Source organism: Oryctolagus cuniculus, chromosome 9 (assembly GCF_051225735.1).
Source record: "Oryctolagus cuniculus isolate XC-2025 breed Fujian yellow rabbit chromosome 9, ASM5122573v1, whole genome shotgun sequence".
NCBI classification, from domain to species: Eukaryota; Metazoa; Chordata; class Mammalia; order Lagomorpha; family Leporidae; genus Oryctolagus; species Oryctolagus cuniculus.
Window position 1 is genome coordinate 99,176,516 of NC_142875.1, and position 24,698 is coordinate 99,201,213.

The 24,698-nt window shown below is 42.0% G+C and overlaps 1 protein-coding gene across 13 annotated transcripts in view; it reads left to right on the top strand.

Annotated features, from left to right (window-relative positions):
• ERC1 (ELKS/RAB6-interacting/CAST family member 1) overlaps positions 1-24,698 on the top strand; it is a 522,480-nt gene that overhangs the window by 111,441 nt on the left and 386,341 nt on the right. For 5 of the 13 annotated variants that reach the window (XR_016213449.1, XM_089304491.1, XM_008259816.5 and 2 more), the window contains exons 4-7: positions 5,316-5,390; positions 9,854-10,009; positions 11,223-11,315; positions 16,276-16,443. Coding sequence is in view for 10 of the 13 variants with exons in the window: in XM_089304491.1 (XP_089160617.1) it covers positions 5,316-5,390; positions 9,854-10,009; positions 11,223-11,315; positions 16,276-16,443 (492 nt within the window). In the remaining 3 variants the exon portion in view is untranslated. The remainder of the gene's footprint in view (positions 1-5,315; positions 5,391-9,853; positions 10,010-11,222; positions 11,316-16,275; positions 16,444-24,698) is intronic. The other 8 variants (XR_016213450.1, XM_089304492.1, XM_002712778.6 and 5 more) reach the window with 2 other exon arrangements.

Sequence of the window (24,698 nt, forward strand, 5' to 3'; positions counted from 1 at the left end):
CAATATTACATTGATGCTTTCTTGGAAGTGTTTCAAGGAAATGGAAGTAAATTCTCTAGAGGCTGTTGCTAATAATATAGGCTTAACCTAGACTGGAAAAGGAATGCAGTGTCTGTATTCAGTGGAGTCAGAACATTTAGTTGACTTGATTGTGGGGATTGAAGATAGTTGAGGAATGAAAATGAATGTTCCAGTGTTTGGCTTGAACCACTGGGATGGCAGTGTCCTTTAATGAGTGGGAGGAGGAGGAAGGGTGGGAGGGCAAGTGGGAGGAATCATCTACTGCCTTCCTAGGCACATTAGCAGGAAGCCGTATTAGAAGCAGAATAGCCAAGACTGGAGCCAGGAACACCTGTATGGGATGTACCTTCTTGAGCCTTTGACTTTTGAACAGAGTTCAGTAGTGATAGGAAAAACAGAGGGCCAAACAAAAGGAGCAGTGAGTGAAAGGTCCTAGTCAGGTGCATGACTGATATATTGAGAGAAAGCAAAGAGGCTGATCTGACTGGAACCAACTAAGCAAGGGGGAGAATTGTAAAAGATGAGGCTAGAGAGGTAACAGGCCAGATCGTGGAGAGCCTTCTACGCTGGCAGAAGACTGTGACTTTTAGTATGAGTGAAACAAAAAATTTTTAGGAGTGCAAGCATGTTTTGACTTTTCTTTTAAAAAGAGCACTTTACAGGCCGGCGCCATGGCTCACTTGGTTAATCCTCCACCTGCGGTGCCGGCATCCCATATGGGCACCGGGTTCTAGTCCCAGTTGCTCCTCTTCCAGTCCAGCTCTCTGCTGTGACCCAGGAAGGCAGTGGAGGATGGCCCAAGTGCTTGGGCCCCTGCACCCGCATGGGAGACCAGGAGGAATCACCCGGCTCCTGGCTTTGGATCAGTGTAGCTCTGGCCGTAGCGACCATTTGGGGGGGAACCAACAGAAGGAAGACCTTTCTCTCTCTCTCTCCCTCCCTCACTGTCCAACTCTATCTGTCAAGTAAAAAAAAAAAAAAAAGCACTCGAGCTTCTCTGTTGCTGAACAGAGATCAACTTAAGGGAAACTGTCCTGGCAAGAAAGAACTGTGGCTTGAGCCAGTATGACAGTGGAGATTGTAAGACCTGGTCAGTTTCTGGAGATATTTTGAAAACAGGAACAATAGGATTTCCTAATGGGTTGCATATAGGTATCAAGAAAAAAAAAAGGTTCTTTATGTTTTTGGCCTGATCAATTGGCTAGACACTGTGATATTTTTTTGTTGCTGTTGTTGTTGATTGTTACTATAACAAAATACCTGGAGCTGGGTATTTAGAAAGAAAATACACCGGATGCTGAAAGTCCAGACCACATGGTACCAGCTCTGATGAGGACTTCGTGGTGGATGGTATTGCGGTGCTGCCAGCATGTGACAGGGAGCGATCACATGGTGAGACATGAAGCTTGCAGGGGGGCAGGGGTAGTAGGACCAGGCCTGCTGTTTTATAACAGCCCTCTTGAGAGAACTCTGGATTCTACAAGAATGACTTTACCCGCTTCTTCTTCACTGCTCAGTGACCTACAGACTTCTCACTAGGCCCACCTCTTAAAGGTTCTACCACCTCTTCAATTGCCACACTGGGACGAGGCTTCTAACACATGAACTCCATCCAAATCACAGCAGATGCACACCCCTAATTATAAGATGGGTGAAGGGAGTTTAAAGGGGGAAGAACAGGAGTTCAGTTTTAGGCATCAGCAATGTGACATCTATTAGATATATGCATCAAGAAATCAATGGAATATACAACTGTGGATTTCAGTGGGAGGTAAACATTTGGGAATTACTAGTAGGTATATGGCACTGAGCGTTATTAGACTGGGTAAGAACATCAAGGCAGTGACTATAGATGGAGATGAGAAAAGGATAAAGGACTGATGTTTGAGGCATGCCTAAGAATTTGGGAAGAAAAGTAATGTGTGAGGAAAGGCTTGGAGTGTGTTGTCTTGCAGAAGAAGTGGGTATAATAAGGAAGAAGGACTGAGCGCTTGTGACAAGTGCTGCTGATGGGTCAAGGAAGATGAAGACTAAGGCTACATCCTAGGTTTAATGGTAGTAGAGCGTATCATTGCCCAACCCCCAATGAGTTGTGCAGATGTTTAAAATCTGTTTTCCTATTATACTAAAAGTTACATGACAAAAAGGACCACAAATATGTTATTTCTTCTCATCGTATCTCTGAATCTTAGACTAGTTCCTGGAGTGATAAAATGGAAAAAAAATCATAGGTTCCAGAACTTCAGACAAGGGGGGCTGGCTAGAGAACTGGGCCCAGAAGTTGCATAGCCAATAACTGTGCCTCAGAGAAGTGCGCCTTTATCTTGACTTGGCAAAGACAGTGCTGCTGTCACTGCATGGCACTGGCACAGCAGCTTGTTTCTGTGACACCAGTGCCACTGCCTGCCACAACTGGAGCCTCTGCTGCTGCCATATTTGGAAGCCTGCGCAGCTGCTGCTCTGCTACTCATTGCCGGAATGGCTGCTGAATGTTCGTATTCTTGCTTCCTCATGTTACAGAATTCTGTTTCAAAGTATTAGATGAATTTGTCTGATTGAGGTGATTAGGTCACATGCCTGAACAGTAGTTACAAGAGAGTCTGGGAAAGCAAGTGTGTGGCATTTCAGTTTCTACTGTGGGAGGCAGACTCAGCAGACTGTGCCTTAGAATGTGGAATCCCCCGCACAGGAAAGGATCAGATATCAACGTGACAAGAACTTCCTACTAACAGAGCAAGTAGAGCCTAGAATCCAGTCTGCTTCATGGAAAGTTGCATCCTCCTCAGAGGACTGCTCTTTGCTGATTTACAGGAAGGCCCTTGGGTTTGGGCCATAAGTTGAGAATTCCAAGAATAGAAATTTAAAATGTCTGTTTGTAGGTAGGAAAAGGAAAAGGGTAGAGAATAGGTGTTGAGAGCTAGGATATTTATTTGATGGAAGCCAGTTAAAAATACTCAGGGCTAGCGCTGTGGTATAGTGGGTAAAGCTGCTGCCTGCAGTGCCAGCATCCTATTTGGATGCCCAGCTCGAGTCCTGGCTGCTCCACTTCTGATCCAGCTCTCTGCCATGGCCTGGGAAAACAGTACAAGATGGCCCAAGTTTTTGGGCCCCTGCACCCATATGGGAGACCTGGAAGAGGCTCCTGGCTCCTGGCTTTGGATTGGTGCAGCTCCAGCCTTTGTGGCCAGCTGGAGAGTGAACCAGTGGATGGAAGACCTCTCCCTCCCTCGCTCCCTCCCTCTCTCTCTCTCTCTCTCTGCCTCTCCTTCCCTCTCTGTGTAACTCTGACTTTCAAATAAATCTTTAAAGAAAAAAAAGAGAAAATTTTAAAGATATTCCTCTTTTAACTCTCTGTTGACTACCAGATGGAGTTCAGAAAAGATGTGAACTGACAATATTTAGAAATAAGATCTCTTATTTGGTAGTTTAGAGCGTGGTCTGATAGAAGGGTACGGATGGAAGCCAGCTGATCATTCATTCATTCTTTCCTTCATCTAACAAAAGAGGATTGGATGTGGGAGATTCAATTTTTAGTGATTGCTTACATGTTGGGTGCTGACTCAGGAATACAGAATACCCTTAAGGGAGTTACAGTCTAGTATGTTAGAGAAAAGCATTGTTCCAAATACAATGTAATAAGTGTTAAAGGTAGGCAGTGTAGCATGCTGTAGGAGAAGGGTGCACATAATTCAGTGGGAAGGGGTTAAATGATTTCTTTTTGATAATTTTTGAAAGTTTAGTGATCTTTATTCACTCATCCAACATTTGTTCCCTAGATATCTGGTGAGTGAGTACTAACATGCAGCTGTTGTACTATGCATTTAGGAGCCATCAGTGAGTGAGTGAGTGAAACCAAGATCCTGGCTTCTGAAGAGTTTATGTGATTCTCAGCATTTTTTGAATTTTGGGGATGAGCATTGGGTGCAGTGGTTAGGCTACTGCTTGGGATGTCTGTGTTCCATATGAGTGCTTGAGCTTCAGTCCTGGCCCTGCTTCTGATTGCAGCGTCCTGCTAATGTATACCCAGGGAAGCAGTGGGAAATGACTCAAGGACTTGAATCCCTGCCAGCCAGGATGGGAGACCTGGACTGAGTTCTAGGCTTCTGGCTTTGGCCTGGCCTTGCTCTGGCTATTGCAGGCATTTGGAAAGTAAACAGGCAGATGGAAGCTCTCTGTCTCTTTGCATTCCAAAAGAAATTTCTTTTAGACATTTTTTTCCCCCCAGATTTTGGAGTATGGAAGATTTTGGATTTTTAGATTAAGGATGTTCAACCTTAGTGGTTTGTGCTAAGTTACAAGTGACCAAATGGGGATTGTGGGTGTTCAGAAATTACTGGTGTTCAAATTGTTGACTGCTGTTTTAAGAAGAGATAACTAAGTGAAGTTTGTAGTTCTATTTCCTGTTTTTCCCAAGCCATTCTCCCCTTCTGGTTAGGCAAAAATGGATAAATTAAGTGAAAGGTCTAGCTCAAGTATTATGTTATCCATCCTCTTTATGATGCTCCTGTATTGCTTCAGCTGGAAAGTCTGTCCCCAGGGGGTGCTGGTGGTTGTCCAGTACTGACTAGCTGAGAAGCATTCACAGAACCTGACGAGGGAAGCACTCAAGGTGGTGTGGTAACTAAGGGTGACCCTTGAAGACCCTTTCATCCCCTCCTTCTTCTGCATCCTGAACTCCTAAAAGTTGAGTTAAAAAACAAACAAAAAACTGTTTTCCTGATATTTTCTAAACAGGAACTACCTGGGAAACTTGTTCGACTGCTTCAGTTTTACTCTTTTTCTTTCTGCCTGTAACCCCTGGAGAGAGATTTTTCTTATAGGTAACCAGGTGGTTGCTACGCTGGGGGTGGATGTTGTGGAAAGAAAGTTGCCATCACAAGTCTTCCATAGGGCTGTGTGGTGCACACTGATTGTGGTAGCTTTTGCTTTTCCTTTTACAAAGGGTAAACTTCTAATCTCCTTTTAAAATCATGTGGAATTCTAATTTTTATGTATGCCCTGGAGTCATGTGGAATACTGACGTACCAACTCAGGAGTGTGCTATAGTTTCAGCTGTTGTAATGTGGCATATGTGTGACTGATTCTGGATAACTAGGTTTATTCAGGGACCCTCCTATGCCTGAATAGTTGGAGTACCCTAAATGCAGTCTGTGGATTCCCTGATCCACAGGGAAAAGGGTCAATACAAGGCTGGAGTTGTTAGCTGTTGCGTACAACTACTATCCCTTCCTTCCGGTTAAAAAAAAAAAACGAGACTGAGAAGGAAGACACACTCTTTTTCTTATCTTTTGTAGGAGATGCATCGGAGATTTGACAGTGCCCCTGACTCTGCCAAAACAAAAGCTCTTCAAACTGTTATTGAGATGAAGGTAAGTGAACAAACTATTTAACAAAGGTACATATGAGTCACTTTATGCTTTTACGTGATCACATACTTTTATATGGTATGTAATAATATTGCACTCACTTAAATTTCTAAACAAATTTAATTATTTTCATATTATTTGAAAGGCAGAGAGTAAGAGAGAAATAGGTGGACATTTTCCATCTGCTGGTTCTCTCCTCAAATTCTTGCAACAGCTGGGACTGAGCCATGCCAAAGCTAGGAACTGGGAACTCAGTCTGTGACTGTTACTGAAGCGGCAGGCACCCAAGTACATGAGCCATCTCCAGCTGCCTTTCCAGGTGCACATTAACCAAAAGCCAGAATCAGGAGTGAAGCTGGGACTCAAACCCAGGGACTCCAATGTGGGATGTGAGTGTCCCAAGTTACTTTTTTTTTTTTTTTAAATTTTTGACAGGCAGAGTTAGACAGTGAGAGAGAGAGAGAGACAGAGAGAGTTATAGACAGTGAGAGAGAGACAGAGAGAAAGGTCTTACTTCCGTTGGTTCACTCCCCTAATGGCCGCCACAGCCGGTGCTGCGCTGATATGAAGCCAGGAGCCAGGTGCTTCCTCCTGGTCTCCCATGCGGGTGCAGGGCCCAAGCACTTGGGCCATCCTCCACTGCACTCTGGGGCCACAGCAGAGAGCTGGACTGGAAGAGGAGCAACCGGTACAGAATCCGGCGCCCTGACCAGGACTAGAACCCGGTGTGCCGGCGCCGCAGGTGGAGGATTAGCCTAGTGAGCCACGGTGCTGGCCACAAGTCACTTTTTAACTGCTGCACTAGATAACCATCTCTATTCACTCATTTTAGAGATTGAGAGGATGTAGTAGTAAGACTTAATGAAAATGACATCTTAGAAGACTTTTAGCCTCATTAACTTTCAGTTGTGGACCATAATTTTGATGCATGTGTGCATTGTAGAATGATCAAATTAGAATAATTAGCATATCTGTTACCTTAAACATCATCTCTTCATAGTGAGGACATTAAAAATCCTCCATTCTGGGGCCAGTCCTGTGGTATAGTAGGCTAATCTTAACACCTGTGACTCTGGCATCCTATATAGGCTCCGGTTTGTGTCCCAGCTGCTCCTCATCTGTTCCAGCTCTCTGCTAATGGCCTGGGAAAGCAGTGGAGGATGGCCCAAGTGTTTGGGCCTCTGCACCCATATGGGTGACCCAGAGGAAGCTCCCAACTCCTGGCTTCTGATTGGCCCAACTCTGGCTGTTACAGCCATTTGGGGAGTGAACTAGCATTTGGAAAACTTTCCTGTCTTCTCCTCTACCTCTAATTCTACCTTTCAAAGAAATAAAATCTTTAAAAAAAAAAAAGCTCTCTATTCTAGCTATTTTGAAAGAACATAATACATTATTATTGTTAACTACAGTAACTCAACTATATAGTAGAACACCAAAACCTCCATTCCTCCTAATTGTGTTGTACTTTTTGAGTAATACCCTCCTTCCCCTATATCCTCTGGTAAGCACTATTCTACTTTCAACTTTGGTGAGATCAGTTTTTTTTTTTTTTTTTTTTTTTTTTAAGATTCCAAATGAGTGATTTCATGTGGTATTTATCATTCTGAGACTGGCTTATTTAATATAACATAATATCCTCTACATTCATTCATGGTGTCACAAATGACACAGTTTCACCTTTTAAAATTTTACCATTTTCTTATTTTTTAAAAGATTTTTATTTATTTATTTGCAAGGTAGAATTATAGATAGTGAGAAGAAGAGACAGAGAAAGGTCTTCCATCCGTTGGTTCACTCCCCAGATGGCCGCAACAGCCGGAGCTGCACCAGTCCAAAGCCAGGAGCCAGGAGCTTCTTCCAGTCTCCCACGTGGGTGCAGGAGCCCAAGGACTTGCGCTATCTTCTGCTGCTTTCCCAGGCCATAGCAGGTCCCTTTCAGTTACTCTTTTGAAACTCTTACAGGCAATTTGTTTTCCATTTCTTTGTGGTCTGTTGCTAGAGTTATTGTGTCATTTGGAGGTGTCATATTAGCTTGTTTTTTCTCACTCCTCATTTCCTGTGTTTGTTTTTTGGGGTGGGGGTGGGGGTAGTGGGTATCTATTGGATCAGTTTCTTGTACCATTTTTAGATAGGATAGCTTTTTATTTTTATTTTTTTTTTTATTTTTTAATTTGAAAGGCAGAGTTGCAGAGAGAGAGCTCTTCCTTCTGCCTGTTTACTTCCTAGGTGGCTGCAGTGGCCAGGGTCGTGTTGGGCCAAAGCTAGTAGCCAGAGCTTTTTCCAGGTCTTCCATGTAGGTACTGTGGCCAAGGCACTTTGGCCATCTTCCACTTTCTCAGGCACATTAGCAGGGAACTGGATTGGAAATGAAGCAGCAAGGACATGAACTAGCACCCAATAGGATACTGGCATCATAGGCATTGGCTTAACCCACTATGCCACAATACTGGCCCCTAAAGGATAGCCTTTGTAGTAAAAGACTTTGTGCTAGCAAGTGTCCTAGGTGCTGATTGGATGTGTTGCTTTGGCTTTGGTTCCAGGTGAGAAGTTCAGTGTAGTGTTCATGTGGCTTCCGTTGTAATCAGTGTTGGCGACATCTCTGGGGGTATGGTGGTTTAAGGTGCAGGGATTGTGGGATTGTACTGCTAGTTGGAATGAAGCTCCCATAACCTTTAAAGCCCCACATTTTTAATTCTGAATTTCAATGACATAACATTTGTTTCAAAGTTACTATAAGTGGTATATGTTTTGCTCTGTTTCAGTCTTTATAGGTGTCCTATACAGAGGGTTGAAGGGACATATTGGTTAAGTGGTCATGGTTTCCTGGTAGCTCTGTGTGCAGCGCATCTGACTATGAACATGGGGCTTTTGGTTGCTTTTCATGATGAGTGGAGGAGCTTGCTCAGCTGCCATCATACCCTGCCTCCCTGATGATGTTTTATAAGAAAATGTTTAGGGGGCTGTTGCTATGGCACAGTAGGTTAAGGCTCTGCCTGTGGCGCCGGCATCCCATATGGGTGCCGGTTCTGGTTCTGGCTGCTCCACTTCTGATCCAGCTCTCTGCTATGGCCTGGGAAAGCAGTGGAAGATGGCCCAAGTGCTTGGGCCCCTGCACCTGCGTGGGAGACCTGGAAGAAGCTCTTGGCTCCTGGCTTCTGATTTGCCCGGCTCCGGCCATTGTGGCCATTTGGAGAGTGAACCAGCAGATGGAAGACCTTTCTCTCTGTCTCTCCTTCTCTGTCTCTAACATTGCCTCTCAAATAAATGAAGTAAAATCTTTAAAAAAGATTAAAAAATTGCTATGAAATATTTCAAGTGTATTGAGAAGTATAGTGAACAAATAAAGGTTTGTAATGTGATAAAAATAATATAATTATTCTTTCCTTTGAATTTCTGTAATGGGATGTTATATGCCTTCTAGGGATTACCTGGTAAAGTGATAAAATATAACTGAAAAGGTTCTACTGTTTATAATGCAATTTTTTCAACCAGAAATTTGTCAACTATAAAGTGCAAAGCAATTTTAAGCAGTTTTCTTTTTTCTTAAATCATGGTAATCTATTTTATTATTTGTAAGGTAGAGTTACAGACAGAGAGAGGGAGAGACAGAGAGAAAGGTCTTCCATCTGCTGGTTCACTCCCCAAATGGCTAGAACTGAGCCAATCTAAAGCCTGGAACCAGGAGCTTCTTCCAGGTCTCCCACGAGCATGTAGGTTCCCAAGCACTTGGACCATCTTCTGCTGTTTTCCCAAGCCATTAGCAGAGAGCTGGATTGGAAGAGGAGCAGCCGGGACATGAACTGGCACCTGCATGGGATTCCGGCGCCACAGGTGGAGGTTTAGCCTGCTTCGCCATAGCACCAGCCCCTACCAGTTTTCTTAGAAGAATATTTATGTGAAAGGCAGAGCAACAGAGAAAGACGGAGAGAATGCGATTTTCCTTCTGCTGATTCAGTCCCCAAATGCCCACAACTGCCAGGACTGAGTCAGGCTGGAGCCAGGAGCCAGGAATATCATCTGGTCTTCCACAAGAGCATCAGGCGTCAACCTCTTGAGCTGTCATCTGCTGTTCCAGGTGCATTGTCAAGAAGCCGACTCAGAAGGCGGAAGCAGGATTTGATGTCAGGCACCCACATGTGGGATGCCTGTGTCTGAAGTGGGGGCTTTACCTGCTATACCACAGTGTCCACCCATTTAACCAGTTTCCTGTTGCGTCTGTTTCTCTAGTTCATTGTTGAACTCTAACTGAGAAGTCCAGAACTGGGGACGAGATCGAGGAAGAATCACAGTGGAGGTGTAAGGCTCCTCCTTCCCAGCCCAGACGACTGCAGCAACAGCAGTTGTCAGGCAGCAAGTTTTCAGTGTATTTGTTTATGTTTGTTAAAGGTCATATTTTAGAAGACGAAGTCATTCAACTTTGATATTTTTGGTGAATACTTTTTGTCTTACTTTTCTGTTGTCTTCAGGATTCAAAAATTTCCTCCATGGAGCGTGGTCTCCGGGATCTGGAAGAGGAAATTCAGATGCTGAAGTCCAATGGGGCTTTGAGCACTGAAGAACGGGAGGAAGAAATGAAGCAAATGGAGGTGTATCGGAGCCATTCTAAATTTATGAAAAATAAGGTAACGATGTGTGGTGCTTTAATTCTAAAAGGGGGTTCAAAAATTAATGTATTGTTTACTTCCCTAGTGATGAGAAAATCTTCACATTGTTTCATTGACTTCAAGGAAAAATACTTAGATTTAGCCCCTGTCTTTGAAATGGAACTTTTCCAGAATTAAAGTCAGAATTACTGACATCATGTAGTTATTACACATTTTTACTTAGAAGAAGCTAAGTATGCATGGTCACAGCTTAACTCTTCATGTCTCTCCATACTTCTGAGGTGATTTAATAGAATTATATTTGCGTGAGGTTTTCTCACTTCATGAGACATCAAGTTCTCTGCCTCTTGTGAAGTGTTTTAAAAGTCAAAACCCTCAGAGGCTGATTCTGGCACCCCCTTTCTGAAATGGGCTAAATGAAATCATGTTTCTCCTTTAAGGACAGTTCCATAGGGAAAGCCTGTTCTCGCATCTCTTGTGGGAGATCCATTTGCTGTCAGGTGTATTGCTTCCCATGTGCACTTCAGGCATGTTTACAGCAACATAGATACCGCTGAGATCTGTCAGCTTGTATTTATAAATCAGTCAAAATACTCTCTCTCTTTTGGTCCAAAGTCATTCAGTTTAACTTTGTTAACTATTTAGGCAAATTGCAAGATTTAATTTATTATAGTTACCGTTTTTTTTTCAGTTTTGTTGTGATTTAATTGAAAATCATAATTTTAATTATAAAAACTTAGCTAGAAAATAAGTGTTTCCTTCTTTTGTATCTGAATTGAATTCCTTCTCACTTTCTCAGAATTGAAAATTAAAACATTCCTAATAGTGTAAAAGAATGCCACAATTATAAGTACAGTTTCTAACTTCTTGCTGTGTTACCCATAGCTGGCTACTATAAATATTTTGTGTTAATTTCATATTAATTATAGAACATAAAAATTCACATATCCAAATTTGTTAGTTTGTATTTTTCACCTTCATTGGAGAAAAAAATATACTGCAAGTTAAACTCTGTGTTAAGTCTTCCCATTTGTTGATAAGCACGTTCCAGTCCATTTTTAAAAACCCTGTGAAAACAGAGGAACTGTCTGGGTGTCTTCGAAGAGGGAATTAGGAAGCAGATTTGGTTGTGCTGTATCAATTTTGATGTCCAATTACCACTTGGGCCCAAAAGCAGATAATAAGTCCTAAATTAACACATGAGTGAAAAAAAATTACAATGTCGTGACAGGTAGAACAACTGAAGGAGGAGCTAAGTTCGAAAGAGGCTCAAGGGGAAGAGCTGAAAAAGAGAGCGGCTGGTCTTCAGGCTGAGGTCTTTGCCGTAAGATTTACCTCTTTGTGTGCAGTGATCCCACAGTGGGACTCTGCCAGCTCTGGCTTCTGGGTGGCTTATACTTTCATTCTCTATGGGTGGCAGCTTTGCCCATTGCTAGCACTAACCAGCCTGCCCTGCTCTTCAACTGACTGCCTGTTCACCAGTTTGACCCATATGTCACTTTGTGTGCAGTGAGCCCTCATTTGTCCTGGAAGCCCTGTGCCTGGTTCTTTATTGTTGCTTTTTGCCGCTCTATGGGTGGTATTTCACAGCTTGTTTTTTTCCCTCTATCTTGTTACTTGACTCTTGCTGACTTATTTGAATGGTGGTCTTTTTTTCCTCTTAGGTACATGAATATGCAGATGTTGTAGGTCTATTACCTAGAGTTTATTTGAATTTGGAATTCTTGAGTATGGTGCTTTACCTTCCTAGGTAGACATTTTTAACTCCCCATTAAGTGTTTTGCAACAAATGTTATTTTCTTTAGGACAGATGTATTTAAAGTTATCTAGTAAATTAAAATTAGTATGAGACTCATTTCAAGTAAATATAGTTCTTTTCAAAGATTTATTTTTATTTATTTGAAAGAGTTACAGAGAGAAGGAGAGACAGAGAGAGGTCTTCCATCTGTTGGTTCACTCCCTGAATGGCTGCAGTGGCCAGAGCTGCGCCGATCTGAAGTCAGGAGCCAGGAGCTTCTTCTGGGTCTCCCACATGGGTGCAGGGACCCAAGGACTTGCCATCTTCCACTGCTTTCCCAGGCCACAGCAGAGAGCTGGATCAGAAGAGGAGCAGCTAGGACTAGAACCGACACCAATATGGGATGCAGGCACTTAAGGCCAGGGCTTTAACCCACTGTGCCACAGCACTGGCCCCAGTATAGTGTTTTTTTGTTTTTTGTTTTTGTTTTTTTTTTTTTGTTTTGTTTTGTTTTGTTTTTGACAGGCAGAGTTAGAGACAGAGAGAAAGGTCTTCCTTTTCTGTTGGTTTATCCCCCTATATGGCCGCTAAAGCCGGCGTGCTGCACCGATCCGAAGCCAGGAGCCAGGTGCTTCCTCCTGGTCTCCCATGTGGGTGCAGGGCCCAAGCTCTTGGGCCATCCTCCACTACCTTCCCGGGCCACAGCAGAGAGCTGGACTGGGAGAGGAGCAACCAGGACAGAATCTGGCGCCCTGACTGGGACTAGAACCCAGGGTGCCGGCGCCACAGGCCAAGTGAGCTGCGGCACCGGCCTTCCCAGTATAGTTCTAAATATAGTTCATTCTTCTGTCTACCAAATTTACAATTCCAGTTTTAAAACATAGTAATAAAATAATAACAAAATATCTAACACTTATTTACTTACAATAAGCATTTTGTAACCTGCTGAGTTATCTACTCCAAGTTGTAGATGAGAAAACTGAAGTAGCAGGATGGTACATAGGTAGGAAAACCCAGCTAGTAAGAGGCAGCATTTGATTTTACAGTCTGGTTCCAGAAACTACTTAACAAGCCTTGTACCATACTGCCCAATATGAGGTCATGTATGCATTTGTCAAAGTGTCAGGGAAAACTGAAAATAATTGTAGGCTAAGACAGAAATGCAACATTAAAAAACAAACGTGTTAGTCTGGTGTGTTTGCTATTTATGGATCATTTTATAGCGTAGTTGAGAAAGTGAAATACTTTGAAAGGTTCTGCTTTGGTTTATGGTATCCATGTATTGTCTTGAGAAGTTTATCTAAAATTTCCTTTTTTCTTAGCTACTATTAATTATTTTGTCAAAAACAGGTTAAGCACACTGCATAACATTAATTTATTGAATCCTTTAACAGTACAGTGGCAGTGGTATAATTTCTCCATATTTTCAATTAGGAAACCAAGATTTTCAGAAGTAATTGCTCAAAGACAGATAGCTAGCTCAGGTTAATATTTGGTTGACTACAAAGCCTTTGAATCATATTTGCTTCCTGTTTATACTATTCTGTACTCATTAAGTCATTAAGGAAAATTTATGCTTCTAAACTCTTCATTTAAAATATTTTCTTTCCTTTCGCAATCTTTAATATTGCATTACTTGAAGCTTATTTAATAATGCAGATGATGAAGAAACTGAGATTTTATGTTTATTTCTCAATCATGTTTAGAGGCAGCTGGAAATTTGAATAATCTTTAAGTGGTAACATTTTAACATTTCTCCTGAATGTTTATTCATATCTCAAATGAGATTTTTAGTGCAGACTGTGTGTTTTGGATGGGATACTATTAATAGTACGTTTCTTGTGGTAAAGGGATATTATGAAAGGTACCACACTGTTACAGAATAAGCTGCTGATCACATGTCTGTTGGCAGCATGTGTTTTGTTTGTTTATTTTAAAGATTTGTTTATTTGATAGGAAGAGTTAATAAAGAGAGAAGAAGAGATAGAAGGAGATATATATATATATATATTCCATCCATTGGTTCACTCTCCAAATGACTGCAACAGCCAGGGCTGGGGCACACTGAAACCACGAGCCAGGAGCTTCATCCAGGTCTCCTACATGTGTTCAGGGGCCATGCATATTAGCATGAGCTGGATCATAAGCGGAGCAGCCACGACTCCATCTGGTGCCTATATGGGATGCTGGCATCTCAGGTAGTAGCTTAACATACAAAGCCACAATGCTGGCCCCCAGCAGCTACTTGCAAGTGTCTTCTGCTGATGTTGTTAGAATCCTCAAGTACTTTGTGTGCATAAGAATAAAGAAATATTTATTGAATGAATAGGTAGCTTTATCTATAAATAGAGATTCCATGTACATAAGAAAAATGCTTCTTTTTTTGTTTTTTAGCATAGAACACTAAGTGAAAAATTTAATTTAGTGCCCCTTAAAAGTCTAATTTTATTTATTTTTTTAAAGATTTATTTTATTTATTTGAAAAGTAGAGTTACAGGGAAAGAGAGACACACACATCTTCTGGCTGCAACAGCTGTTGCTGGGCCAGGCCGAAGCCAGGAGTCAGGAGCTTCATCTGGGTCTCTCATGTGGGTGCGGGCACCCAAGCACTGGAGCCATTTTCTGCTGCTTTCCCAGATACATTAACTGTGAGCCGGGTAGGAAGTGGAGCAGCCAAGACTTAAAGCAGCTACCTTTATGGGATGCTGGCTTTGCAGGCAGTGGCTTAAACGTCTACTCCCCAAAGGTGGCTCCAAAAGTCTAATTTTAAAGTTAAATTATTTTCTCATGAGCAGTTGTTCTCAAGCTTTGCCCCTTTTGTTGAAGATTATTACAATTAAGATACTTTTTTTATTTTTTAAATTGTATTTATTTACTTGAAAGTCAGAGTCAATAAGGGAGAAGGAGAGGCAGAGAGAAAGATCCTCCATCCACCGGTTCACTCCCCAGCTGGCCACAATGGCCGGAGCTGCGCCGATCTGAAACCAGGAGCCAGGAGCCTCCTCCAGGTCTCCTGTGGGTGCAGGGACCCAAAGACTTGAGCCGTCTTTCCCAGGCCACAGCAGAGAGCTGGACCAGAAGTGGAGTAGCCACGACCCGAACCAGCGTCCATATGGGATGTCGGCACTGCAGGTGGTGGCCCCACCTGCTATGCCACAGCACCAGCCCCACAATTAAGATACTTCTGAGATATTAGATTTCTAAAAAAACACAAAAAACTTTTCATCAGTGATACTGAAAGTACTACTTGTCAAATTTATACTTCTATTAATTAATCTATCCTTTAGTGCCTTGCTAGATGGGAGATAGAATGTAGAAGTAGATCTAATTTTTGGTTTTTGGCTTACATTTAGAATAAAAGACTATGTAAAAAATTCTTGGAATCAGTAGGAACATAAGGGAGGTTTGAAGGAAAGTGCTTTCTGTGTTAAGTGAGAAATTTTTAGGAGGATGAATGGCACCTATGACTTAGAGATTACCCTCTCAGAGTAACGAACTTTAGATGACACCAAAGGGTTCTTACAGAATGAATTTTTATACATTCTTTATTTAGGTCACATATTTTTATCCACTGGGTTGGTACAACTTGTTACAGGTGGTAAACTTTGTAGGGGAATCTTTTTGTTTGGTTCAGTACACATAGCTCACCAAAATTATAGAATTAAAAAAAATCATTTTATAACACTTGTAGCTTTTTAGGGAAAGGATTTTATGTAAACTTTTGCCTGAGAATGAAAAATTAAAATGAATGAGAAAATAAAGGAGTGGGACTGGCACATGGCAGGTTGAAGCTATCGCCTGCAGCACAGGTATCCTATATGGTTGCTAGTTTGAGACCTGGCTGCTCCACTTCCAATCCAGTTCCTTGTTAATGTGCCTGAGAAAGTAGCAGAAGATGGCCCAATTATTTGGGCCCTTGTACCCATGTGGGAGACTGGGAAGTGGCTCCTGGCTTTGGCCTGGACCAGCCCTGGCTTTGTGGCCTTTTGGGGAGTGGACCAGTGGGTGGAAGACCTCTATCTGTCTCTCTCTGCTCCCCCTACACCATAATTTTACCTTTCAAATAGATAAAATAAATCTTTAAAGAAAGAAAGAACATAAAGCAGCAGCAGCTTTTGAATTTACTTTTAATAATACCATTAGCAGGTTTCTTCTTTTTCTTCTGTGTTGTATCTTCAACACTAATTCTACATTTGATCATCATGTTCTGAAGAGGTCTGACTTAATAAAATGAAAGCTGTTTTCTCAGCACAGGGGGTGTTCAGTTGCTTATTGCTATCTCATAGTAATAATTGAATTGAAATTTCTTTTTTCTCCATTTCTTTTCTAAGGGGATTCAAAGAATGTTTGGAACACACAGTACATAAAACTGGAAATCTCTATATTTGCTGGTTAAGTTTAGTTTTGAGGGGAATTGTAGCCAAGATTAGATGATATAAAAATTAGTGCTGTATTTGGTTTCACATCTTGTGATGCAGATCTGTCAGAGATTCAGAGGAGAGGTGGTGTTTTCATTTCTTTTTTCTTACAGTGTTTTCTTTTCTAGATTGGCCAGGTGAAACAAGAGCTCTCCAGGAAAGATACAGAACTCCTGGCCCTACAGACAAAGTTGGAGACATTGACGAACCAGTTCTCAGACAGTAAGCAGCACATTGAAGTGCTGAAGGAGTCCTTGACTGCTAAGGAACAGAGGGCTGCTATCCTACAGACTGAGGTAAAAAGAGTTTTGGGATCTGGTCGGGGCTGGGGGAGTTGATTCCTTGGACTTTTTAGTGTTACCTGTGCTGTTTTTTGTTACATTTAAGGTTGAGAAATATGAATGTTATGATCCATTCTTCAGCAATGTGATAAGCTTTTCTATTAAACTGAACCATTGTTTCAATTGCTTAGATCTAATAAATTAAAATTTGTACCGTTTACTTAGGTTTTTAATATTTTAGACTTTTACTGTCTTAAAGTATATTCTAACAATATTACAGAAAAAGATAATTGTAAAAAATAAGTAATTGATTTTTAGAAGCTTTAATTTGCACTCATGATAAAATTTGAATGAATGACAATGAGCTTCATTATTCTGTGTTTGGATAACATTTAAATGTTCTTATTTTTTTTGTAATTATGAATATCCATAGACAGACTGCAGAATCTATAAATCTTCTGCATAACTCTCATTTTAAACTCCAGCTCATTAGTTGATGTCTTCCTGTCTTGTTTGAAAAGAGTGTTTTTAGAAATCATAAAAGATTATTTGGTCTGTTGGCACTGACTTTAGGTGGTATACATTAAAAAATTCCACCTCACACAGATCCTCATCTGTTATATTTTCAGTGATCATAGAGAAAGAATTAATGGTGTTGTTTGGATTGTCTAAATATGCATATTTTGAAAGATCTCAGTGAAACAGGTAATCGACGTAGGGAATAGGCAAGTATTTCTTCTTTATAGAAGAAAAATAAAGTATATGATGTGGATGAGGGATGAGTTTTTTTTTCCCCCCTCTCTGAAAGGACAAGACAGTAGATAAATAGGGACACAGTTTGGTGGAAGAAAGGAATGGGGAGGAAAATAAAGAATAAAAACCTCATAGTCCAGGCTGGTGCTGCGGCTCACTAGGCTAATCCTCCGCCTTGTTGTGCTGACACACCGGGTTTTAGTCCCGGTCGGGGCGCCGGATTCTGTCCCGGTTGCCCCTCTTCCAGGCCAGCTCTCTTGTTGTGGCCTGGGAGTGCAGTGGAGGATGGCCCAAGTGCTTGGGCCCTGCACCGCATGGGAGACCAGGATAAGTACCTGGCTCCTGCCATCGGATCAGCGCGGTGCGCCGGCCACAGTGCAGCGGCCGAGGCAGCCATTGGAGGGTGAACCAACAGCAAAGGAAGACCTTTCTCACTGTCCACTCTGCCTGTCCAAAAAAAAAAAAAAAAAAAAAATTCATAGTCCTAGAAGACCAGACTCTCCAAGTAAGGAGAAATAGAGAAGACATGGGGAAAAGGCCCAAAATATCTCATATAATATTTTTATTTGTACAATTTAAGAGCTTTGTGGAAAATCAGAGATATGTATAATATATGTTTCACTTTTTGTGTAACTTATACTTTTTTCTATTTTTATCACATTTTACTTTATTAGCTCCATTTTACCTTACATAGATATTATAGGTATGAAAACAGGTGATGCAGTTAAGGCTCTGGCTCTTATGTTGTATTCACTGGGATTGGACTTCATTATGGCCACATTACTTACTGTGAGGTGTATGATCCTGGGTGTGTGTGCAACTCCATGGTGCCTCACTTTTTGCATCTATAAAATAAAGAGAATGATAATGCCTTTAACTTATAAGTTTGTTGTTAGAATTAAGCTAGTTTATTTATGCCTGGTGCCTTGCCCATTGTAAGGTCTTTGTGTAGGAGTCATTGTAATTTTTATAATAAAAAGCAGATAATGTATACGAGTATTTCAATAAGTTCCTAGAAAATAGATATTATGAGATATGAATGGGTTTCAAAATATTTTTGCACCAAAATAAATTTATCTTTTAATTCTATTTTCCACAAACTTTTTGAAGTACTGTCATCTGTAAACTAAGATGTTACAAGAATACAGTTGCTTTTTTCTTTCATTCGTATACTGCTTTTTCATATATTTTTTAAAGATTTTATTTATTTATTTGAGAAGTAGAGTCACGTGAGAGAGAGAGACAGAGGAAAAGGTCTTCCTTCCATTGGTTCACTCCCTAAATGGACACAATGGCCGGAGCTGCTCCGATCCAAAGCCAGGAGCCAGGTGCTTCCTCCTAGTCTTCCATGTGGGTGCAGGGGCCCAAATGCTTGGGCCATTCTCCATTGTTCTCCCGGGCCACAGCAGAGAGCTGGATGGGAAGAGAGTATCCAGGACTAGAACTGACAACCATATGGGATGCTGGCGCCACAGGTGGAGGATTAACCTACTGCACCATGGCGCCAGCCCCTGCTTTTTCATATTTTTAATCTAAATTTAGTTAATTCAGAGAATGATAAGTGGAAAACTGTCTGGGAAGAGTTACCTGCAAGTTAACTTATGTGCATGCAGTACTGCAAAAGGGTCAGAAGAGGGTGTCAGTGTTTTGGAGGTGGACCCTACTTGAAGTTGGCTACTGTGATAGCTTTGGTTAGAGGCAGCAGGTGTACAAACCAGAGAATCAAGCAGTTGGTTAATGATAATGCAAACATTTAAAAGCTTGTCACAGCCTAACAGATGACTTTTTCCCCTTGGCAATCCATTCTTCTCTTTGTAACCCTCTCAAAGAATGTTCTTATTAGCTGGGTCTCATGCAGATGGGCTTGTGATTGGTTTTGTGGACCAGAGAGAATAAAGAATATATTTGTTGGAGTTCTTGAATGATTATTATGTTTGTTTTTAGCCATTGTGGGAGTAGCTGAGTCTCAGTGATTACCCCTGTAAGTTACTAGGACAACTGCTCAAATATACTCATCTTATCCTAAAAGATAAGAGTAGGAAAGCTAACTTCCTTTTGACTTTAGAATGATTACTAACTTAAAAAATTACTCTGGTGGGACCGGCGCTGTGATGTAGTAGGCTAAGCCTCTGCCTGTGGCGCTGGCATCCCATATGGATACCAGTTCATGTGCCAGCTGCTCCTCTTCCAGTACAGCTCTCTGCAATGGTCTGGGAAAGCAGTAGAAGAAGGCCTAAGTGCTCAGGCCTCTGCACCCGCATGGGAAACTTGGAAGAAGCTCTTGGCTGCTGACTTTAGATCAGCCCATCTTCAGCCATTGTGATCATTTAGGGAGAACCAGCAGATGGAAGACCTTTCTCTCTGTCTCTCCCTCTATCTGTAACCTCTCAAATAAATAAATAAAATATTTAAAAAAAATTACTCTGGTTTCACTTGACAATATTCACTTTTTCTGAAGCAACTTTCTCAGGTTTGAGCCCCAAAAGAGACAATTTTTTTCCAGCTCTTTGAAAGTGCTCCTGTATTCTGCAATTTGGTTTTAATTGATTTTTTTGTCCTTTCTGCTGCTGTCCTAGACTTTTATCTAACTCTCATATCATAAAATTAAGTATATATGAGAAAGAACATGGATCATGGAGATTTTTTGTTTTTGATTTAATCATTTAAGGAAAAGAGAACATGGGAAAAAATTGGTTTCTCCTGCCCTCAGTTCATAGTACATGGAATGAGGCCTTCTGGTATCTTATAGTGTACAATATTTATGGTATTGATGCTATTTTCTGTCTCTTTTAGTCTGTTGACTTTATCAGAGGTGGACTGAGTTTAGTAATATAATGGTTAAAAGCTTGGGCTTTGGGGTCAGATGGAGGCTTGAAGCACACTCTGTTTACTGCTTGTATGGGCTTAAATGAGTAACTCCAAGTCTTTAAACCTCTGTTTTTCTTATCTATAAAATGGTGATAATGCTAATACCAACTTCCTAAGGCTGTTAGACAAGAATAGGTGTTTAATTATGTAGCTCTTATGAATATGGAGGGCTAAATATGGTATGCTAAAAAAATGTAAAGTTCCTTATAGTTTACAACATTTTTATTTGATGTCTGTTTTAGCTACTCTTTCTTTTTTTTTTTTTTTTTGGACAGGCAGAGTGGACAGTGAGAGAGAGAGACAGAGAGAAAGGTCTTCCTTTTGCCATTGGTTCACCTTCCAATGGCCGCTGCGGCCGGCGCACCGTGCTAATCCAATGGCGGGAGCCAGGTACTTATCCTGGTCTCCCGTGGGGTGCAGGGCCCAAGCACTTGGGCCATCCTCCACTGCACTCCTGGGCCACAGCAGAGAGCTGGCCTGGAAGAGGGGCAACCAGGACAGAATCTGGCGCCCCGACCGGGACTAGAACCCGGTGTGCCGTTGCCGCAAGGTGGAGGATTAGCCTAGTGAGCCGCGGCGCCGGCCTGTTTTATCTACTCTTCATAATAATGTTATGAGAGACAAGATAAGTATTGTTGTCTTGCTTTTATAATTGAAAATTATAGGCTGGCGTCTATATTATAGGCGGCTCACTAGGCTAATCCTCCACCTGCGGCGCCAGTACTCCGGGTTCTAGTCCCGGTTGGGGCGCCGGTTCTGTCCCTGTTGCTTCTCTTCCAGTCCAGCTCTCTGCTGTGGCCTGGGAGTGCAGTGGAGGATGGCCCAAGTCCTTGGGCTCTGCACCTGCAAGGAGACCAGGAGGAAGCGCCTGGCTCCTGGCTTCGGATCAGCGCAGAGCACCAGCCGTAGCGGCCATTTGGGAAGTGAACCAACGGAAGGAAGACCTTTCTCTCTGTCTCTCTCACTGTCCAAAAAAAAAAAAAAAAAAAAAAAATATATATATATATATATATATATATATATATATATATATAGGGACTGCTTATTAACACACACTTTCTTAAAAAAAAAAAAATATTTAGAGGCAGAAGGACCCAACTGTTCACTCCCCAGAGTGAACCACAATACAATGTCTGGGGCTGGGCAAGGGCTGGAGCCAGGAGCCAGAGACAGAACACAGATCTCCCATGCGGGTAACAGGAACCCCAGTTCTTTGAGCTAGGCACACAGGATCTGTAAAGGCAGCAAGCTGGAGTTAGACACTCCCAGGGCGGGGTTTCAGGTGACTTACCTGGTAGGCTGAAGGCACACTTCCAGCACACTGTGTTTGATTTGCGCTGTGGCTACTCTTACTGGGACTTTTCATATTGGTTATAGTATTCTCAGGGAATTTTCTATTTATGCCCAATTTCTTGTTCCTAAATGTTGATCCCATACTACAAGTTACCTATTGGCTTTATTTTCTTCGTAAATTCTTAACATGCAGATCAGGGTTAATTCTATCAGTAAATGAAAATTGTACAGACCTTACTGCTTCAAAGTAGTACCATCTTTTTCTTGCTTCTCTAGGAAATTGTACTTGGGGAATATTATAGGTGAATGCTTTCATTTATAGTAAGAAGAAGTGATTATTTATTTATTTATTTTTTGACAGGCAGAGTGGACAGTGAGAGAGAGAGACAGAGAGAAAGGTCTTCCTTTGCCGTTGGTTCACCCTCCAATGGCCGCCGCGGCCGGCGCGCTGCGGCCAGCGCACTGCGCTGATCCGATGGCAGGAGCCAGGTGCTTCTCCTGGTCTCCCATGGGGTGCAGGGCCCAAGCACCTGGGCCATCCTCCACTGCACTCCCTGGCCACAGCAGAGAGCTGGCCTGGAAGAGGGGCAACCGGGACAGAATCCGGCGCCCCAACCGGGACTAGAACCCGGTGTGCCGGCGCCACAAGGCGGAGGATTAGCCTAGTGAGCCGCGGCGCCAGCCGATTATTTATTTTTTTTAATAGGCAAGTCCAGAATATGACACAATGTAAAGAACTGCCCAGCTTTCAGAGGTTCAGGCAGTGTCGCCTTGATGCTGCTGTTTGACATGTAACTCGGTCCCAACACACCAGCGCTGTGTGCTGCCTCTTCAGACCAGGTTCCGACTCCTCAGGATACTTAAAGTCAGTAATGCATTCTTAGGATGAGAGGACATGTTTAGGGATCATCTAGTTTTTCTATGATTTAAAAAATATATATGATAATAGCTAATATTGAGTGGTTTCTTTGTATCATTTATGTTTTGTATACTTTAGTTTGTTTTCTGAGTGTAACCTTCCAGTTACCTTCTAAGGAATAAGAATTGTTGTAACTGTGCTTGGAGAGATTGAGATTTACGTCATTTATTGCCTGACTGCCTGGGATTCAGAAACTGATCAATTAAAACTATAAAACTTATATTGTTGATTGTGATGCTGCAGTTCCTCCCTATGAGAAATATGAGGTGCAGAGAGGTCAAGTGACATGTGAAAGACCTCTCCAGCAACTTGGTATTAGTTTTGGGTCTAGAACCCATTTTCTGATCCTGCTAATGATGGCGTGTTATAGAGACCATGACTCTTGTTCAGTTGGTAGATTAGAGACAGCCACAAAGATACAGGGGCAGAGGAAGGAATGGTACCTGCTAATGGAGATGAGAAAATGATATTGCCTAGAATTTAGGGTGATAGAATTGTATAACTTAAGAAAGAGATAGATATCTTTTATGACATGATGTTATCAAAGAAGAGAAGGACTTTCGATTGAGCCCTTTATTCAATCAATAGTTATTTGTGAATGCTAGCTTAGAATACTTCTGAACACTGGAGGTACAGTGAATTCTATTTTTTGGACTAGAGGACCAGGTGTATAGTGAAAGCAACAAAACAGACTGATGATGTGTCTGTGTAGTTGTATTTGTTTAAACTTTTTTTTTTTTGACAGGCAGAGTGGACAGTGAGAGAGAGAGACAGAGAGAAAGGTCTTCCTTTGCCGTTGGTTCACCCTCCAATGGCCGCCGCAGCTGGCGCGCTGTGGCCAGCACACCGCGCTGATCCGATGGCAGGAGCCAGGTGCTTATCCTGGTCTCCCATGGGGTGCAGGGCCCAAGTACTTGGGTCATCCTCCACTGCACTCCCTGGCCACAGCAGAGAGCTGGCCTGGAAGAGGGGCAACTGGGACAGAATCCAGCGCCCCGACTGGGACTAGAACCCGGTGTGCCGGCGCCGCTAGGCGGAGGATTAGCCTAGTGAGCCGCAGCGCCGGCCTGTGTAGTTGTATTTGTATCTGTATTTGTATTTCTTCTTTATGAAGCAATGTCTTAGAATAAAAGAGAACTAGGTACCATGAGCAGAGATTGGATATGGATCTGCTTCACAACCCAGTATGAGTTACAGGGTAGGAAATGGAGGCAGATGCTGCAGAGTAACGCTGACATGACAGGCAAGCCTGTTTGTGAGGTAGACCAGTTAGTACTCCTTTCCCTCTCAGTATCTTTGGATCTGAGGGAGACCACAGCTTTGGAAAAAAGAGCTTTGTCAGAGTAGTAGAGGTGCAGATTTTTATACCGTAGCGTAGGCCTCTCCTACCTGGGAGGCTTCCTTCCACCTGCCACTCCTCGCACCTGACAAGGTGAGTTAGCACTTCTCACAGTGGTGCTGGGCTAATGTCTTGTTGGTGGGGAGATGTAGATAATGATAAGCTTAAGAAATAAATGGAAGGGGAAACAGTATGGTTTTTACTACACTAGGTGAATAAAAATGTAATGTGTAACTTTCCAAATCATCAGGCTGGTGGGTAAAGCTTTAGGATTGAATTGGTTTCCCCTGAGGGAGTTGTATTCAGTGAGGTGTGAGGAGGGGAAATGACAGGAGAGTAAAGAAAACTAAAAGGATGTGTTCAGAGAATTAGAAAGGGAGAGTGTTACATAATTATTGCTACTAATGTGCATTCAAATATATGTTTACTGATGGAAAACAAAGGAAGGTTAAGGTAGGCCAAGATAGTTGGTAGTTTTGTGATTAGCAGTGAGAGGCCAAAAAAGCAGTGTAGCCATTTTTCTCTTCACTTCTATCAATGGAGAAAACTTGCAAAGAAAAACCTCCTGTTTTTATTGAAGTTGGCATAACCCATTTGCCACAGACTTGGATGCTTGGCAAGCTAGATGGATGCTGTTACTCTCACTCAGTTGATGTGAATAAACAAGGTTTTATTCCTTCTGCCAGGAGTGGTGTTAGGGTGATGACTGGGTCCTGCTAGTCTTTGAGGGGTTTTCCTGAATATGTTTTTTGTGGTTTGCAAAATATGGACCTCACACAAAATTACACTACAAATTTAGTTGATTCCAAACCAAAGATCAATGTAGAATTCGGAGCAATTAATCTAGTAGGAGCAAAGTGGTATTTGTGGTGGCTTTTATCTCAAATCTCCAGAGTTGTACATTTAAATTCAGCATTGTATGAAAAAGCAGACCCAGAAAAAGGATATAGGTGAGCTGAATGGAATACTTAGTAAAGAAAGATTGGTTATTAATTAGGGCTATGCGCTTGTGCGATTGCTGTGCCCAATATTCAAGATATGAGACTTTTAATATCAAAGCCTATGTTTCCAGCCACATTTATACCTAAGGTTTGTGTG